The 19200-nt window shown below is 39.6% G+C and overlaps 1 protein-coding gene across 1 annotated transcript in view; it reads right to left on the minus strand.

The window, feature by feature from the left end:
• Positions 1 to 19200, minus strand: part of zzef1 (zinc finger, ZZ-type with EF hand domain 1) — a 92404-nt gene that overhangs the window by 36635 nt on the left and 36569 nt on the right. The window contains exons 30-44 of the mRNA XM_049469603.1: positions 18098 to 18262; positions 17821 to 17940; positions 17530 to 17691; positions 15443 to 15572; positions 13407 to 13545; positions 11591 to 11756; positions 10525 to 10787; positions 8868 to 9031; positions 8003 to 8162; positions 7188 to 7354; positions 6401 to 6681; positions 4134 to 4308; positions 3161 to 3217; positions 3022 to 3097; positions 2466 to 2686 (exon numbers count right to left, since the gene is read on the minus strand). Of these exons, the coding sequence (XP_049325560.1) occupies positions 2466 to 2686; positions 3022 to 3097; positions 3161 to 3217; positions 4134 to 4308; positions 6401 to 6681; positions 7188 to 7354; positions 8003 to 8162; positions 8868 to 9031; positions 10525 to 10787; positions 11591 to 11756; positions 13407 to 13545; positions 15443 to 15572; positions 17530 to 17691; positions 17821 to 17940; positions 18098 to 18262 (2446 nt within the window). The remainder of the gene's footprint in view (positions 1 to 2465; positions 2687 to 3021; positions 3098 to 3160; positions 3218 to 4133; positions 4309 to 6400; positions 6682 to 7187; positions 7355 to 8002; positions 8163 to 8867; positions 9032 to 10524; positions 10788 to 11590; positions 11757 to 13406; positions 13546 to 15442; positions 15573 to 17529; positions 17692 to 17820; positions 17941 to 18097; positions 18263 to 19200) is intronic.

Genomic DNA, 19200 nt, shown 5'->3' on the forward strand with positions numbered 1-19200 from the left:
ATTGATGAAATGACTGTAGAAACGATAGGGCACTTTTCTATCGTCCCCTCGCTATTTAGAAAGAAACGGCACACAACCTCTGTTAAACTGCTGTAGTGGAAACTTCAGGGTATTCAATTAGTAATTTCAGTTCGTTTTAGTTTTACAAACTGTCAATACAGTTCCAGTTAGTCACAGTTTTTCTACTAATCACCGTTTTTGTTAGTTTCAGTTAAGAAGAACTTTCACTTTCAGTTTTCGTTACTTCATTCGTTAACAGTAATACTTGGTTACTTAACTATATGGGGATTATCATCCTATAGCTTTATATAAAAAAAAATAGCATTAAAAAAAACGGAAAGTGATAGGAAATCTCGGCCGATATATATATTATTACATAATATTACATATTACACTATATTACATAATACACAAATACACAATAAATATATATATATACAGTGAGTCCAAGAAGTATTTGATCCCTTGCTGATTTTCTTCGTTGGCCCACTAATAAAGACACTATCCTTCTGCACTTTTAATGGTAGATATATTCTAACATGGAGAGACAGAATATCAAGACAAAAATCCAGAATATAATTTTAAAGAATATATTTTAATTAATTTGTATTTCAATGAGGAAAATAAGTATTTGATCCCTCTTGCCAAACACACTCAATACTTAGTGGCAAAGCCTTTGTTTGCAAGCACAGCGGTGAGACGTTTGTTGTAGTTAACCACAAGTTTAGCACACACACCAGGGGGAATTTTGGCCCACTCTTCTTTGCAGATCCTCTCTAAATCATGAAGGTTGGTGGGCTGTCGCTTGGCAACTCTGACCTTCAGCTCCCTCCATAGATTTTCGATCGGATTGAGGTCTGGCGACTGGCTGGGCCACTCCATGACCTTAATGTGATTTTTCTTGAGCCAATCCTTTGTTGCCTTTGCTGTATGTTTAGGGTCGTTATCATGTTGGATGACCCAACCACGGCCCATTTTCAGATCCCTGGCAGAGGGGAGGAGGTTGTCCCTCAGGATTGTGCGGTACATGGCTCCATCCATCTTCCCAGTGATGCGGTGAAGTAGCCCTGTACCCTTGGCAGAGAAACACCCCCAAAACATTATGCTTCCACCTCCATGCTTGACAGTGGGCACAGTGTTCTTGGGGTCATAGGCAGCATTTTTCTTCCTCCACACATGGCGGGTGGAGTTGAGGCCAAAAAGTTCAATTTTGGTCTCGTCTGACCACAAAACCTTCTCCCAATAACTTGGTTCATCTTTCAAATGATCATTGGCATACTTGAGGCGCGCCTCCACATGTGCTCTCTTCAGCAGGGGTACCTTTCGGGCACTGCAGGATGTGAATCCATTGTTGCGCAAAGTGTTGCCAATTGTTTCCTTGCAAACTGTGGTCCCAGCTGCCTTCAGGTCATTTGCTAACTCCTGCCGAGTGGTTGCAGGACGATTTCTGACCGTTCTCAGCATCATTGCCACCCCACGAGGCGAAATCTTCTTTGGAGCACCGGGCCGAGGTCTGTTGATTGTCATGTTATACTCTTTAAACTTTCTGATAATTGCACCAATAGTTGTTACTTTCACATCCAACACCTTACTAATCTTTTTGTAGCCCATTCCAGCTTTGTGAAGGTCAACAATTCTGACTCTGAGGTCCTGTGACAGCTCTTTGGTTTTACCCATGTTGGAGACTTGAAATCTGTGTGATCTGTCTGATTCTGTGGACAGGTGTTTTTCACACAAGTGATTAGTGAGAACAGGTGGCTTCAGGTCAGGTAACAAGTTGATTGGGAGTGTCTAACTGGTCTGTAAAAGCCAGAACTGCTAATGAATACTAAGGGATCAAATACTTATTTCACTCCATGAAATACAAATCAATTAATATATATTCCTTAGATTTATTTTCTGGATTTTCTTTTTAATATTCTGTCTCTCCATGTAAGAATACATCTACCATTAAAAGTATAGAATGATCATGTCTTTATTAGTGGGCCAACGAAGAAAATCAGCAAGGGATCAAATACTTCTTGGACTCACTGTATATATATATATATATATATATATATATATATATATATATATAAACACACACACACACAGGTAATACCGTATACCGCCATATAATCTGACGACAGTATGAAAAACTTCAACCATAGTTAAAAGGGTCATTTTTAATGCTCTATCTACTAAATAAATTTGATGTGTAAATCAGAATCAGGCTTGGGCTCCTGCTCATAATGACAGTTTTTGGAGTGAGCCAGGTTTAAGCTCTACTCACCAGTACTCACATCTACTGCAAGTCATGAAAGCTTTGACTTCTCTTTGAACATTCAGCACATTTAATTATAATTTATAGATCATCATATCTCTTCACATCATCTTGATATAGTTTTTTTTTTCGTGTATATATAATATTTAGGCATGTGCTTGAGTACATGAGAACACTACATGTACTGTATGAGATATATCACCTTGAGCGTGTTGTAAAGGCCTTTCAGAGCCAGTGAGAGAACCCAGGTGGCCTCCACAGCATTGGGCGCGCTGCTCTCCACTCCTGTCTGCAGCAGCTGGCTCACTACAGAGATGAAGTTCTTCAGGTAGCGGTTGGGGTGGGCCGCACTGTTGAGTGACAGCGCTGAACTCTCCAGACTGCTGTCCTTCTCCTCGCTCTGCACCAGCTGGTAGTCCTTCACTGTGGAGGGGTTCAGTAATCAGCTGACTTTATATACAGCTCCTGGTATGTGTGTGTGTATGTGTGTGTGTGTGAGAGTGGCTTGGTGTGTAATTAGTTGTAGGGTAATGTTTTCACTGATTTTCATTAGCTGTGAGAGTAAATGGCAGACTGCCAGTTATAATGATAGTTTTCAGGCTAAAGGGGGACAGTGGGCTGTCAGATCAGTGAGGTGTCAGACTTGGTGTAAATGAGATATTACAACAGCAGCAATGTAATACACAAAGCTTAAGACATTAAAAGCTGCATGTTATGAATTTTAAACAGTTATTTAAGAGTTGATTTGATTGGCTTACCTGTTCTTCGTTTGCGGGTCTTCACGTCCACAACAGCGGCCCGGTTCTTCTCGGTGAAGTGTTTCAGCAGAATGATGTTGTGCTTCACGTCCACAACAGCGGCCCGGTTCTTCTCGGTGAAGTGTTTCAGCAGAATGATGTTGTGATGTTCGTTGGCGTTGTCTATGAACACAGACTGCGTACCCATACACAGCACCTACAACCAATTTCAACAAACAGTCCATTGTTTATTATTATTATTTAATACAGTGACAATTCAAAACTTGTCAAGCTGCCTTTTATGATCTTAAACAATTATATCTACATATAATAATGTTTATCAAAAAATTAGAATATCATTGAAAAGTTACTTTATTTCAGTAATTCAGTTCAAAATGTGAAACTCATATATTATATAGATACATTAAACACAGAGTGATCTATTATTTTATTGTTGCAAACCCAAAAATCAGTGCCTCAAAAAATTTGAATATTATATAAGATCAATTGGTACTTTTGGCAGTGTGGGCAGTGTGCCAAGTCCTGCTGGAAAATGAAATCTGCATCTCTGTAAAAGTTGTCAGCAGAGGGAAGCATGAAGTGCTGTAAGATTTTGTGGGAAAACAAAACTGCACTGACTTTAGACTTGATAATAAAACACAGTGGATCAACACCAGCAGATGACATGTCTCTCCAAACCATCACTGATCATCAGTAAAATTTACATTTCATTTGTAAATCAAAGGAGCAGAGTCTGGAGGAAGAGTGGAGAGACACACAGTAAAAAATGCTCGAGGTGAGTTCTAGTGTAAAGTTTCCACAATCAGTGATGGTTTGGAGTTTTGTGGTTTAAAGTAAACACGGATTTCATTTTCTAGCAGGATTTGGCACACTGCCCACACTGCCAAAAGTACCAATTGGTCTTATATAATATTCTAATTTTCGGAGATACTGATTTTTGTGTTTTCACTGTCTGTAAGGCACTGGGGGAAAAAAAAATACATAAACCTTGATTCCAGCCCTTTTAAATCCCACTAGATCTACATTCTATGTTATTCTACTTCTGCTGATGTGTCCCAAATGATGTAAGAGAATAAAGATGAATGAATGTGAATGTTTGTGTGTTTCCGTACCTCAGGGAAGACCACCAGAACGAGCAGAGTGAAGACGTTGGTTCGTTTGAGCTGCTGTGGGAGCTGCTGAATGCAGTGGTCAGTGAAGGCTGCAATAACGCTACACCACTGAGGACAGGCCTTCAGGTTCCTCAAGATGTCTGCCACTGAGCATGCCCAGTCCAGACCGATACGACTGCAATGGCACAAATACACAGGTGTGAATAATAATGCCAGACATTGTACAAACATTTAATAAATGATAACCTTTCTAATACAGAGCACAAATCTGCTGATTTCCACTTTCCACTAGGGGTGGACAATATATACATATACATTTATATATAGATACAATATACTGCTGAATAATCTGTACAGGGTTCATACACATTTTAATCAATACATTTCAATGATTTTTCTCATGACTTTTCTATGCCATGACCATACGATTTTTAAAACATCAGTGCAGACATGGACAAAAAAATAAACAAACTAGAACGATAAATAAAATTGATTATAGTAGGTCTAAAATTAATCAGATAAAATGTTGACACACAATCTTCAATAATAAAATGTGTGTCAGATCCTGAGAGCTCCATTGTGTAGGGTTAAATTACTGAATTAACTCTGTGCTGACGTTTTTTGTTATGTTAAAATAGAAAATAATATTTTTCTCTGTTGATAAACTGAAATACAAAGATTTGCTTTTCCAAAACTTTCTGGGTATTTTGGTTTTTCCAACTTATCCAGGCCTGGAAATTGCTATTTTTAAATTCCATGACTTTTCCAGGTTTTTCATGACCGTATAAACCCTGCTGGAGCTACATAAAGTTTGGAGGTGTGTAGTGATTGGTGTAGTGACTCTGCAGAAAGTTGGTGAACTCTGTGCCCTATGCTTCTCAGCATCTGCTGAACCTGCTCTGTTATTTTACACTTATCTAAATTCTATAGTATTATAGAATAGTACCCACAAAGGTGGGTAGTAAAAATCCTCCCAGGGCAGAAAGGCACTTGAAACAAAACTCTGAGGTGGATTTTTACATTTAACTAGTTTAAACAGAACTGTTCTGAAAAAAAAAAAAAAAAATACACCAACCTATCTCAATTGTACTTCACTGGTGATGTTCCTCCATAGACAAATTCTAATTATTTTTTCCTTAGCCCTGAATAACTGGGCAAAGGATATAACACTGATGTGTTATTTGCACAAATAACACAGGAACGAACTTCTGCCATGTTGTTCCTTGCGCTGCTAGCTCCTATCTGACGAGATGGCTTTGCTGCCCGGCTTCAGCTCTGCCTGTGGGTGGTCATGAGTCAAGGTGGGCGGGGCCATGAATACTAATTCACAGGTTGACATAGACATGGGTGCTTTTTTTCCTGATCGATTTGTTTTTCTGAATATTTTCTTTTACTTGCTACTGCAGACAATAGAGGCTGAGGAACAGTTTCACATGCAGCATTTATATACAACTCAGAGAGCCCTATTGTACTTCACAAAGAACAAGAAAAGTGGATTTTAAACTCCCTATAACTTACCCCTCTAATTTGACTTACTAATATTAATGCTTCATTACTCCACATGGTGGCGCTATAATCAAATGAATAGGTTAAAACCTGTGGATATTGGTTGTGAAACTCTGTGAAACTGCTTATTTAGGAGTATTTTTTTTTCTTTCTAATTTTTTCCCCATTTTCTCCCCAATTTCGCAAATATCACTAGTGATGCCCCAACACACCAGGAGGGTGAAGACCAGCACATGCCTCCTCCGATACATGTGAAGCCAGCCACCGCTTCTTTTCGAGCTACTGCATCACAGCACGCTCGGAGGAAAGCGCAGAGACTCGGTTCTGATACATCAGCTCACAGATGCCCTGTGCTGCAGGCATCACCATTTAGGGATGTGGGGAGAGAGCGCCATCTACCCACCCAGAGGGAGCAGGGCCAATTGTGCTCCCTCTGAGCACCGGCAGCTTGATGGCAAAGCTGCATGAGCGGGGGTTCGAACCTGCTAACTACCTGCTCATAGTGGCAGTGCTTTAGACCACTGGACCACTCGGCGCCACGATTTAGGAGTATTTTATCCTCTTAAGTAACACAGATGTCATGAATTATTGTAGATAATCACAGTATCGTGATATCATTATTGCAGGCAACATCATATTGTGATAATTCGTATTGTGGGATGCCCTGTGATTCCCAACCCTAGTGTTCACTGGGTGATGAAAATTGCTTGAATAAACTACTTACATCCTGGTGAAACAAATAAAATATAAAAAAACCTTACCTGTCCAAGCAGACAGCCCCAAGACTGAAGAGAAGCTGGGTGGTCTTCCAGCCCTGGGTTTCAGTTGCAGTTCCATCAGCCAGAGCCAGCAGCTCATATTTATCAGCTACAGCCTCACTCACGGCTGTGTCAGACTCCTCAGGAGAGATGCGGAGCAGGAGCTGCCCCAGAAGCCCCAGAGTCAGGTGATAGGCTTCATTTAGACAGCCTGCATTGGAGATGACCACACGGAAGAGCAGCGGCAGGATGGGGCTCAGGCTGGACAGGGAAATCGTGCTGCCCTGGAGGAGTTCAGATGGTTAGGGTACTACTTTTTTGCTTTTTTTTTTTGCAGAAGAAAAATTCACACTGTTCTCATTTCCCATTATATATCTACTAGAGACAGATTATATCTGTCCAGTATAATTTATTTTACTTTAATCCTGGATATATGGAGATATTTGGAGTGCATTATTAGTATCATGACATTTTGGATCTCAGTTAGGGGTGTGCCATATCATATCACATGCAATAATAAAATTAAATTTTTATTTTGTTGCAGTACTGTATTCTTGAATTATGACAAATAGTATTGTTGAAATACCATGTGGAAATATTGTGGAAATACCATGAAATATCATTATTTTATTTTAGGGCCATACCACCCAGCCCTAGTGGTCATAATATGGTCTGATATGACTGTGTATTATTTCCCCTTATAGAAAAGACTATTGAGTGCAGAGTGTTACTAGAAGAAATTAAGTCTTGAAACAATAAAATAAAATAAATAAAAACACTTTAATATTACCGGTTTAGCTGGAGGCAACATGGCTGCAAGCAGTCCCAAAATCCTCTCCCTGGAGCATTCAGCAAACACATGTTCCTGCAGGGGTACTTTAGCAGTCCTATCTTCAGTCCTGTCTTCATCTTTACTCACATCCAGGTTCTCAGAGTTGTCCCCATTTAGTTCAACAGCTGGAAAAAAGGAGCAAGACAGTCAACATATACACATATATATATACACCATATTTTTTGCACTATAAGGCACACTTAAAATCCTTTTAAATTTCCCAAAAATCATCAGTGAGCCTTATACATTTTACCAGTCAGGTTGTGAGGAGCAGTAACGCCACTCTGCTGAAGTACAGCATTATACAGGAGCTTCAGTTTAGTTCCCCAGCACTGGGGCTAAAGTAGCATTAGCATTAGCCACTAACCGCTATTTCGCCATTCAGAGGTGAGTATTATCGGCCTGTAGTCTGTTCCTAACCCCGGCTGGCACTACTGGAGCAGCATTAGCATTACCCGCTAACCGTGTTAGCTCTTTCACTGTTCATAGGTGAATATATTGGACTGTAATCTGTGTGTTTACTGTGTACCGTTTACCAAGTACTAAGGGGGTTCTCAGTGTACAAACCAGGGTACAACCCATAAGTCCTGCCTGATGTTTAAGAGATGCTATGACACAGTCATCTAGCCATCAAAATTTAAGCAACTATTGAATCAAAGCCAACCTTCAAGAACTGACTGTTCTTGTCGCTCACGTTGCCTCAAGTTTGTCTCTTGTTGCTTTAGTTTGTCCTATAGAAAATTGTGTTGTGAAAATATTCCACTGATTCGTACCTTTGAGTCCTGGAGATAGAGTGTCTTCACTGGACACAGACAGCGTCTGACTCAGACTGGGAGACTCCAGTGTATCCTGGGACACCAGCTTCCCTCGCCCCTCTCTCTCCTCAGTAACTGAGGGGGCTTTAGGAGGGGAGGAGGCATCAGGAACCTTCTTCTGCAGGAGAAATAAGACAAAATGATGCATGCGATTAAAAAACGTGCAACTACTTTTAATCCACTTATAAAGCAATTTATTATTATTGCTTAAAACACATTTAACTATGGTAATATAGTGATTTTCATAATTTTTAACAAGAAAAATACTCAAATTTGTGTGTGTGTGTATTCAGTACAATCAGTACATAGAGTTCTGGAAAAAATTAAGAGACCCCTTCATGTTCTTTGATTTTGGCATTAATAGGTATTTGTTTGAGTAAAATGAACATTGTTGTATTATTCTATTTATTTAGAGCATTTAGTTGCAGAAAATGAGAAATGGCTGAAATAACAAAAATGATCCAGTGCTTTCAGACCTCAAATAATGCAAAGAAAACAAGTTCATATTCATAAAGTTTTAAGAGATCAGAAATCAATATTTGGTGGAATAACCCTGGTTTTTAATCACAGTATTCATGCATCTTGGCATGTTCTCCTCCACCAGTCTTACACACTGCTTTTGGATAACTTTATGCCTTTACTCCTGGAACAAAACTTTAAGCAGTTCAGCTTGATTATATTCCAGATGTTTTCAATTTGGTAAAATCAAAGAAACTCCTCATTTTAAAGTGATCTCTTATGTTTATTCCAGAGCTGTGTATCAGTTTAGGAACATTTAGCTTCACAAATGTAGTTTTGTTAAAGAAAATCTTCAGAGACTGACTTTAGGGGGTGGTGGAGAGCAGATAGCGGCGGTGCTGCCTGGTAGGGAGGAGGTGTCCGTGGTGCTGATCTCCTGGCTGGACTCTGGAGAGGTGGGACACATCTCACTCTCTGTAGCGGATTCGTTACTCGAGAGCAAGGACAGAAGGGCTGAAGCTCGCAGACCTACAGAGAGCAAGAGACAGAAAAAATGTAAAAAAGAGAGAAAGACAAAGAAAGCAAAGCATTAACCGTATATACCCTAGGCTGTTTCGGTGTGTTTTTTTTCTCTATTTGTCAGTTTCTCTTTCAGGTCTAATAACACAGTAATTATATCAGACAGACACATGCCACGAGTTTCCTTACTCCAGAAGACATACGGCTGCTCAAAAATACAATCATTTAAAATGTAAAAAGGAAGCAGAATTGTTATATTTTCCTGGAACTGATCATGTTTTGGTCAAAATTTTACCAAGCGCTCTAAAGCGGGTTCGAACCCCCGCTCATGCAGCTTTGCCATCAAGCTGCCGGCGTCAGAGGGAGCAAAATTGGCCCTGCTCCCTCTGGGTGGGTAGATGGCGCTCTCTCCCCACATCACTCCTAGGGTGATGTCTGCAGCACAGGGCGTCTGTGTGCTGATGTACCGGAGCCGAACCACTGTGCTTTCCTCCAAGCGCGCTGGCTGCTCGGTAATGCTGCATCAGCAGCAGCTCGAAAAGAAGCGGTGGCTGACTTCACATGTATCAGAGGAATCATGTGTTAGTCTTCACCCTCCTGGTGTGTTGCGGCATTACTAGTGATAGGGGGAGTCCTAATGAGTGGGTTGGGTAATTGGCCGTGTAAATTGGGGAGAAAATGGGAAAAATTAGAAATAAAATTAAAAAAAAAAAAATTTACCAAGCGCATGTGTTTTTCTTAACTTATTTTTGAATGTATAGACACTAAAGTATCTTTTCAAAAATGGTTAGACTAAAGTGTATATGAGTTGAAAGCATGAGAATATTGATAATGGTTCATTACAAGGCTTATTAATTATTACTTTGACAAAATACATGAAGAGCATCAGGCGGATTTATTTTTCTTGGTAATCACACCTTTAGAATATAGGTGTGTAGGTAAAAAAAAAAAAAAAAAAAAAAACCTGACACTCAGAGCAGCCTTTACCTTTCAGTATTCTGATCAGAACACACAAAGAAAACTATACAAAAAATTAAACTTTTTAGTCTAAATAAATAAAAAAATGTTTAGTGCAAAATACCTACTTAGTAAAAATGTGCAAGTAAAATAAAAACTATATAAAGTAGTGCGCACACCATACCTAGCTCTAGTTTGAGTAAAGCAGGTAGTTTCACACTTTTTCTGTGAACACTTTTGTGTCATTTACTGATATTATTTGGTTTGAAACAACATATATATGTTTGAAGCACTAATTTAAATAATATTGGTTGGGGAAGGAGATCTCACTTTTTTAGGTGTTTTTTTTTTTCTTTTCTTGTAGATTTAGCTTTACTGCACTGGGATATATGGATTATGTTTATGTGTGAAGGGATTCCTGAGTAATTAAGCTGAGAACACAAGGTGTGATTTTGGACGTTAAATCCGTTCGTAGGGTTCTAAGGGTTAAAGAGCTTTAAGACCTTTCTGACTCAAAAGTCACATGACTCATGTTAAAATTGTACCTTTCCCTGTCTGGCCCTTCATCAGACACTCTGTGACGAGTTCAGAACAGCGGGTCTGCAGAGCGGCGGCGTAACCCAGCGCTACGGCATCCAGCGGCTCCCCCTCCACCTCCCGCTCGCTGATCAGCTCCGAGGTGAACAGGGCCAGACCGGCAAACAGGAGCCAGGAGTAGTTGTGGATGTAGGGCTGGATCAGCCTGTGACGGTCACTGATGCGAATAGTCACCATGGGGTAGACCGTGATCCGGTGGGTGGGCAGATGACTGGAATAAAGTAATAGAGAGAGAGAGAGAGAGAGAGAGAGAGAGTTAATTAATAGTCTGGATACTGGAAAGTACTGGAACCCCCATAGGATTGCTTGTATTTTAGGGCTGCACGATATATCGTTTAAGCATCGTCATCACGATGTGTGAATGCGCAATAGCCACATTGCAGGACATGTGCGATGTCACTTAAGGCAAATTAAATCAAACACGTCATGTTGCAATGTTTTGATTTTTGACACAAGAAGTAAATACACAGTGCTATCTCTGTGTCTGTGTGAGTGAAAGGCTGCTGCTGCCTGAGAAGCGTGAGGGGGAGGGGGAGTAAATACGAGGTAACCACTGCATGGCCTCCATCCACATGGTTGGGCACGTGCTTGTAAACACGTGTCGAAAGCTGTGCACCTCAGTCCAGCACAGTTTTGCAGTGCAGATATTTCCAGTTACAGCTGAATTCATGCTTTTAATTCCAGAAAAACGCTCTTATTTACCTTTTAAAAAGCTATTTAAATGCCTGATTAAAGGGCCGATTACTGTTGTTTTGCTGTTTTCCTCAGGTTTTGAGAGCTCGGCGCTGACTCAGCTCTTAAGCGGTCCGGACGCGAGACAGCATGTTGGTAGAGACGGGGCTGGTGACATCATGGACCCTGCAGCCTTGTTTAATATCTCAATATATATTGTCGAAAAAAAGAACATTTGCAATGTAATTCTTTTTTTCCCCAATATGGTGCAGCCCTATTGTATTTTAAACCTGGTTGGATTGTTCAGTTTTTAACTGTTTTATCCTCTGTTTTAACCTCTACCTGTCAGGGTACTTCTTGGCATTGTAGCAGCCGAAGCAGAGGTCAAAGTCCTCACAGACATTGCAGTTAATCCTGCTGCCCACGATGAGGCCTTGGCAGTGGTCACAGGCATACTCCATATTCACCATCTCGTGGTCATCCTCGTGCCCTTCTGGTTTGGCCCCACCTGAGGAGAGCAGCAGTGCAGGAAGAAAATTAGTCAATAATTCAACTTTTTTTGTGAGTACTACTTACAAACACAGGAGAACACTGTTCTAGTACGGTTCGTCTCTTCAGGTATGAGCTGGTATATGAGACTATTAAAAGTTAATGTTTGTGCTTACACTTATTTTTTTTCCTAGGCATATTGCTTTATGCATTTAAGTTTTAAGAGTTCTTTAAAAAAAAATATCAGCATTACATTGACAAAATAAAAATAAATTATATTAGTGGTGTCAATACCTGAATTATAGTAATGATTCTTATTTTTTTTCATGTTGCTAGTTCACCATCGCTGCAGACATACCCTCCAAAACGATCTATTACATTATTTTTATTGTTTCCTATTCTGCACTACTAGTTTATTTACTAACCTCTGTTTACATTACTACTAATGTGCAGTGCTAAATTAAATTAATATACAATTGTGTACTATTGCCATTACACACAAACTAAAGACTTCTTCCATACTTTTTTATATATTTCATTGTATTTTCTGTCCGTCTGTCTGTGTATCTATTTTTGAGAGGGGAGCCAGTAGGGGGATAGCAGTATGTGTATTCTTTGCCAAACCATCACTGTACAGGGGTCACGGTTCAGTTCATGCAAACACGCTCAAAATACACGGTACAAGCAGTCTGTAGAAGACTTGTGAAACAAATCAATGTGTTGCACCCGTTGCTGCGCTGAAATCGCACCCTGCCACAGAAAATGAATGGTCGCCTGTTTCTTTCCGGTGTAAGCGCAGGGTTAGGTGCTCGTACTGTCTCTCTCTTGCTTGCTCTTATTTGTGCTGTCTCTCTGTCTTTTTCTCTCGTGCGCCCTCTATTACTCCTGAAAAGTGCACAAGCCCTGTTACAATATTCCATCCCAGAAAACAAAACGTGATTATAATGAAGATAATTACATTCATAAATGTAAGACTATACAAAATGACCAGCCTCTTTATTTTTTCACCAACTGTACTGAAAACGTACCGAATCATGGGGTCTATACTGAGGTGTGAACCGAACCGGGAAGTAATAATAGTGTAGTGTGGTTTACGTTGGGCAGACTAGAGCTTTATTATTGTATTTTAATATATTAGGAGAGAGAGACGGGGGAGAGAGTGTGAGAAAGAAAGAGAGGGAGAAACAAAGCGAGCGAGAGAAAGACAGCGCAAGTTAGCAAGAGACAGGGTGAGAAAGAGAAAGACAGCATGAGTAGAGACAGACAGAGCCAAAGCCTTTTTGGTTTTGAATTTCGATAGCCAGCCCTATTCCTGTCAATCTATGAACAGCTGCAAATACAAACACTACATTTTCCCCAAACCCTCTGCAGTGCTGGCTTCTTTTTTCTATTTCAAAAGTTCCAAAGAAATTGCAGCACATTACACAATCCCCCAAATATGGTAAAACTAAGCCTCCGAATACTCAGCTGTTGTGGTTTATCCAACAAAACATAAATAGAGGAATTTAGGAATACCATAACTTCCTCTCAGAAAGATATCCAACAGCCTGAACCAGACAAAGCTGTATTTATAGCTGTATTTGCCAGAAATAAAAAGGTTTCCTGTTATCCTATCCTACACGGCTCCTGTGTTGAACAAAACCAGGAGTTAAGGAGTTCTCTGGCTTACTGAGGAAGCAGGTCTTGCACAGGTCCATGTCCATGCACTGTAGACAGCGATAGCGGTGCCCTGGTGCAATCCTCTCACAGCCATCGCATGAGATCTCCACATTCAGCAGGTCACAGTATCTCGCAATAAACATGTGCATCTGTGGAGAGAGCAGGTCATGTCAGATATGATTTAGTCAGAAGTTTGAAAAGAACTTAAAAGACTAATAATAATTGAAGATGATAAATCCTGCACCTACAATTTGGGATAACACATAGAGTACTCTTCTCTTGCACTCACTCTCCTTTAAAGGAGAACTCTGGAGTAAAATTGATTTGGGTGTAAAAAAACATCATAAAGAATACTAACATTTGTTGAATAGCCTACCTCCATTCTCACACAGCTTTCTGAGATCCAGCTTTTATTTGCAGTTTCTCCAAGCATGCTTTAAAATGAACGATATGGGGCATATTTTGCTCCTTAAAATAAATAGCTTTTTACACCGTCAACCAGGCTCAAATAAAGGTAAACAGGTAAAGAGATTAGGTTACGCTACGGGTTGTAAACAGTGTTTTTTAATACGTTTCTTGTACAATTTTAACGTTAGTAATGTCTTGTTTTAAATGTCAGGGCTCTCCGGATTCTACCAATAAGGTGTGGAGCTACTTTGAGCCTGAATAACGGTGTAACGACTTGTTCTCAGGGCAAAATATGCCCCATAACATCCATTCTAAAGCATGTTTGGAGAAATTGCAAAAAATTACTGGATGTCAGAAAGATGCGAGAGAACAGAGGTGGGCTATTCAACAAAGGTTAGTACTCTTCATCATTTTTACTACACCCAAAGTCAATTATACACCAGAGTTCTCCTTTAACTACACGACACTCGCAGCCTCCTCCACCTAATATCTGATCTAATCAACATTAAATCCAAACATGACGATCCTCCACCTAACAGCTAAATTACTGTGGCCTTTTATGATCTGATTAGCACAGTTTAACCCAAACATGAAGATCCTTCACCTAACAGCTAGGTTACTGTGGCTGTTTGTGATACAGAGCCTCTAGTGTATTAAAGAGTTAAAAAGGACAAGAAAATATTATCTGTTTGGTTATAAAAACTCAGCGAGTTAAAATAGTTCCATTGTTGCTCTGTTTGTAGCTGCCCTGTTTGGCTTGTAAGCGCTGCATCGTTGCTAGGTTACCTGTATGTGGCAGAGTAATACATGGAGAGCTTTGGTTACAGTGCATTACCGGCTGATAATGGCACTCATAGAACGCCTTTCAACCAATCACATCGCAGGGTCAGAACTAACCGCGGTATAATAGATAATAGAAAATCTTTATCTTCATAGAAATTACATTAATGGTCTTAATCTTCAGTTACTAAGTGAAGATGGTTAATCTAGTCAATCTACTAACATTTTCACATGGTCTGCTTTATCTGATAAATTCTATTTTCCAGGTTTTTTCTTAAAGTGTTAACAAAAGCAGATTTGCACAAGGAGGTTTACACAGAGCGAGGAGGCAAGGCTGATTTCATTTCAAATATTTACTGAGAGCTTACGCTGCCTGGCTCATGCTGTGGAATTACAACAGGCTTTGACATTTTCTTGGTGTTTACCAAGAAGAAGACAAAGACACTGTCTGTTTGAAGAAGCACGTGGGGATGCACTTTATGAACAAACTGTCAGTATTCACAAGATGACATGAAGATCTGTAATAAGACACCGATTACAAAAGCTATATTAATGATTTCAGTGTCTTTAAATAAAGGCAGTGGTGCGTGTACCTTGCTATTACTAACAGGTTGAGTGAAAAACAGGACTAAAATATTATATAGTATGGAAATGAATTTAGACATTGTTTTTCTCCAACAAAGACTTTCTACAACATTTTTCGAGCATTGCTGTGAGGATTTGATTGCATTCTGCAACAAGGGAGCCAGTGAGGGTCAGTGAAGAATTAACTCATTAGAAGTTATTAGAATTCATTAGTGTGTATTTTAAAGATTTTTTGCTATTTTCTACAGTTAGAAGAGTGTGTGTTGGGTCTACCTTTCTCTTGTCCTCCGGTGAGGCCTGCGCAATCTTGTCAAACCATTTCTCAAACATGCCGTCCATACACTCATCCATCCACTCTGTGTTCCTCTCATAATCTGCAATCTCATCCTCCTCTGTCCACTGACTGCAGCAGATTAAAAAAAAAAAAAAGTTTTTTTAGAGGCTAGTCTACTGATTATAGCTCAAAACAAAGAACGACACAAACCTCCACCACTAATAACAGTTTTTTTTTGCACTATAAGGAGCACTTAGAATCCTTTAATTTTTCCAAAAATCATCAGTGCGCCTTATAATCCAGTGCACCTTATGTACGAATTTTACCAGTCAGGTTTAAGGAGCAATAAAGCTACTCTGCTGAAGTACAGCGTTATACAGGAGTTTCAGTGAAGTTTCTCCAGCATCAAGGCAGGAGCAGTATTAGCAGTAGCCGCTAACTGCAGCGCTTGCTCTTTCATCGTTAAGAGGTGAGAATATTGGACTGTGTTTATGTTGTTAAAATAAGATACGTGGGACGAACCGTTAGGTGATAGCACCCTGGGTTACTGGAACACTCAGGGTCTCTCAGTGTAGCGCTGTCAGGTGGAATTTACTAACACTAACTGCTGCAAATCACGACTAGCGCTGCTGGTAACCGTGCTGTTAAAATTAATATTGGAAATCTAAGCTAACTCTAAATAAACAGAAGCACTTTACTTGTTGATAACATAAATAAACAGTTTTTAGAAGAGAAATCTCTGTAGATTAAAGGGATAGTTCAGTATTTTTGACATGAGTCTGTATGGCATCATCATAACCAGTGTCGTGCATCCACACTGACTTACCCCCCACAGCGTCCTGTGAGCCGAGTTCTTGTCCAGTTTAGGTCAAAGCGAAAGTAGTCCGGCATGTTTGCTGGGGTCAGGAAAATAACTCCTTTTTCTTCCCAAAGCAGTACGTGTTCAAAAGAGTGATTTATTTACATCACAAAAAACTAACCCTGCAAAAGTCACGCCTCGTAAATCACTTGGGTCCTACTTTCTCTCGTTCCATATCAATGCGTGCAACGCTGCAACCTGACAGCTAGCCTACGTGTTTGGGTCGCTTTGTTTATTTCTCGCTTGTTGACGCATGCGCAGCTCGCTGTCAGAATGACGCGCACTGATACGAAATGAGAGAAAGTAGGACCCAAGTGATTTACGAGGCGTGACTTTTGCAGGGTTAGTTTTTTGTGATGTAAATAAATCACTCTTTTGAACACGTACTGCTTTGGGAAGAAAAAGGAGTTATTTTCCTGACCCCAGCAAACATGCCGGACTACTTTCGCTTTGACCTAAACTGGACAAGAACTCGGCTCACAGGACGCTGTGGGGGGTAAGTCAGTGTGGATGCACGACACTGGTTATGATGATGCCATACAGACTCATGTTAAAAATACCGAACTATCCCTTTAATATCCAGCGCTCGTTTGACTTTAAATTACAAATTATAGATTTGTTTACTTGTTAAAAAAGTTTGCTTGAATTAGAAGGGAAACATGGCAACATCGCTGTTCCTTACTAGTGTTGCTTAATGCGCCTTATAATCCGGTGGGCCTTATGTATGAAAATAAACCAGAAAATAGACTTTCATTGATAGTGCTATTATTTTTAACAATATATAACGATACAATTCTCTCACATATTTACAACCACCCCCTGCAAAAACAAAACTAAAACAAAATAGCCATGTTATGATTCCATGTTATATAAAATTATTGTTTTATATGTTGGTCTTTTAAAGGAATAATATTTGAACATTAGTTTTTCATGAAAAACAAGTGAATTATCCTAATTGAACCATTACCTGTTATGTTCCTGACAAATGAACATAATAGGAGGGTTAAAAACATTTTGACATGAATTCCATAATATTCCATTATAGCTTTATGATGTCACTTTTTTCTTTTTGTTTGACATTTGAGTTGACATGGACTTTGTACAAAGGTCTCACTTGTACTGAAAGTTAAGGATGTTTTAAAATAGTAAAGGATAACACTATATCACTGTAACACTATCCTAGCGTTAACAACAGTCCAACAGAGGCTGCTGTGTTCCACCACACACCTGATGGCGATGTCGTGCACACTGATGTTCTCCTGAGACATGGTCAACAGCAAATCAGGGAGCTTAATGTCCAGAAACAGAGGCAGATCCTGAACCTCCCAACTCATATCCAGCAGGTGCAGGAGGCACGTCTGAGCACAGGAGAGGGCAGGCAACAGCACCCTGGAGAAACAACAAGACGAGGTTCAGACATTCATTTATTTTTATTATTTAAAGAAAAATATCTAAGCTGTGGTAGGGTCATTTATGTACGACTAATTGACTATAACTGTAGAATGAAACTGGACTCACTTGTCATTGAGGGCATTGAAGCCCTGCACTGCATCTACCAGCATTAGAATCAGTTGATGGTAGGAACGTCTGATCTGCTCTTTTAGCTCCAGCCCACAGCCTGATAACTGAGAGAAATAACTAATAGAGAGACAGAAAACAAAAGAAAGAAAAGGAGAGGCAAAAGAGGCAAAAAGAAAAAAAAGGAGAGTTTATTATAGTTAAAATAATAGTAATATATTAGTAATCTTTATTAATTATTATAAACTACTGAACATTCAGGAGAGACAGGTCTTACTTGGTGAAATCTTTCTGGCAGGCCAGCAGCTCCTGTAGGAACAAAATACACGGAGCCTGGAAGAGATGTGGTTTTCCGAGGGACAGTAAACACTGCTGCACCATCTCCAGAACCTGACACACACTCACGGCCTGGGACTTCTTCAAAGTGAGAGTCTGCAGAACACTACACACACACACACACACATACACATACATAAACAATATATACGTTATACAGAGTTATATACAAAGGACTAGAAACCAGAAAATGAAGAATTTAAGCAGGTGGAATCTTTTCAACCAGCTCTTTCATATTTGTAACCATATAAAAGTTATTTCTGTTGGTTAAAAGTGCACAGCAGTCTACTAAGATGTGTTTAATAGTTTGAGGAGTATCACAGCATTGTCAGGCTGGAGCCTGTTCGCCAACCAGGAGGTGGCGGTGGGTAAGAGCAGTATGTCACATTCAGCACCTAGTCATGATTGCTAATCACAGAGAAAACACATTAATATTCATCTGTGTTCCTATAGGTTTATTCTCTTGTTCATTGTAAGGTTTTTTTATTTCTAAGTATCTATGAATAAAAATAATAATGATAAGAATGCCCTCATCCAGTGCAACCTTGCTTCATCCCTTCAAATTACACAGGCTAGTTCAAGCTTAAGCACTTACTCTGTGTTAATAGGAACGGGTAGTGCTAAACTTGTATGGGCTGAATATGCGAAAAAACTACAAACTGAAAAGGGCTATTATTAGAGCTTTGTGTCTAGACATGTTTTAATCAATGATATCACCCATGATATCTGTGAATATTAGTACCCATTAAAATAAAAATGACAGAACAATATTAGGTTGACGAGTAATAAATAATTACAAGTATGATGCAATAAAATGCATTTTTTTTTCCATTTTACTTTTTTTGTTCATGCTAAAACATTTAGTTAATGATGACTGTCTACATAGTGCTCATGCCACATTTGTTTTTTCAATACATATATATTTTCTTAATTTTCTTTACAAACACACTCATTAGGACTCCCCCTATCACTAGTGATGCCCCCAGCACTAGGAGGGTGAAGACTAGTACAAGCCTCCTCCGATGCATGTAAAGTCAGACTCCG

The sequence above is a fragment of the Astyanax mexicanus genome, chromosome 1, assembly GCF_023375975.1.
Source record: "Astyanax mexicanus isolate ESR-SI-001 chromosome 1, AstMex3_surface, whole genome shotgun sequence".
In the NCBI taxonomy this organism is placed as follows: Eukaryota; Metazoa; Chordata; class Actinopteri; order Characiformes; family Acestrorhamphidae; genus Astyanax; species Astyanax mexicanus.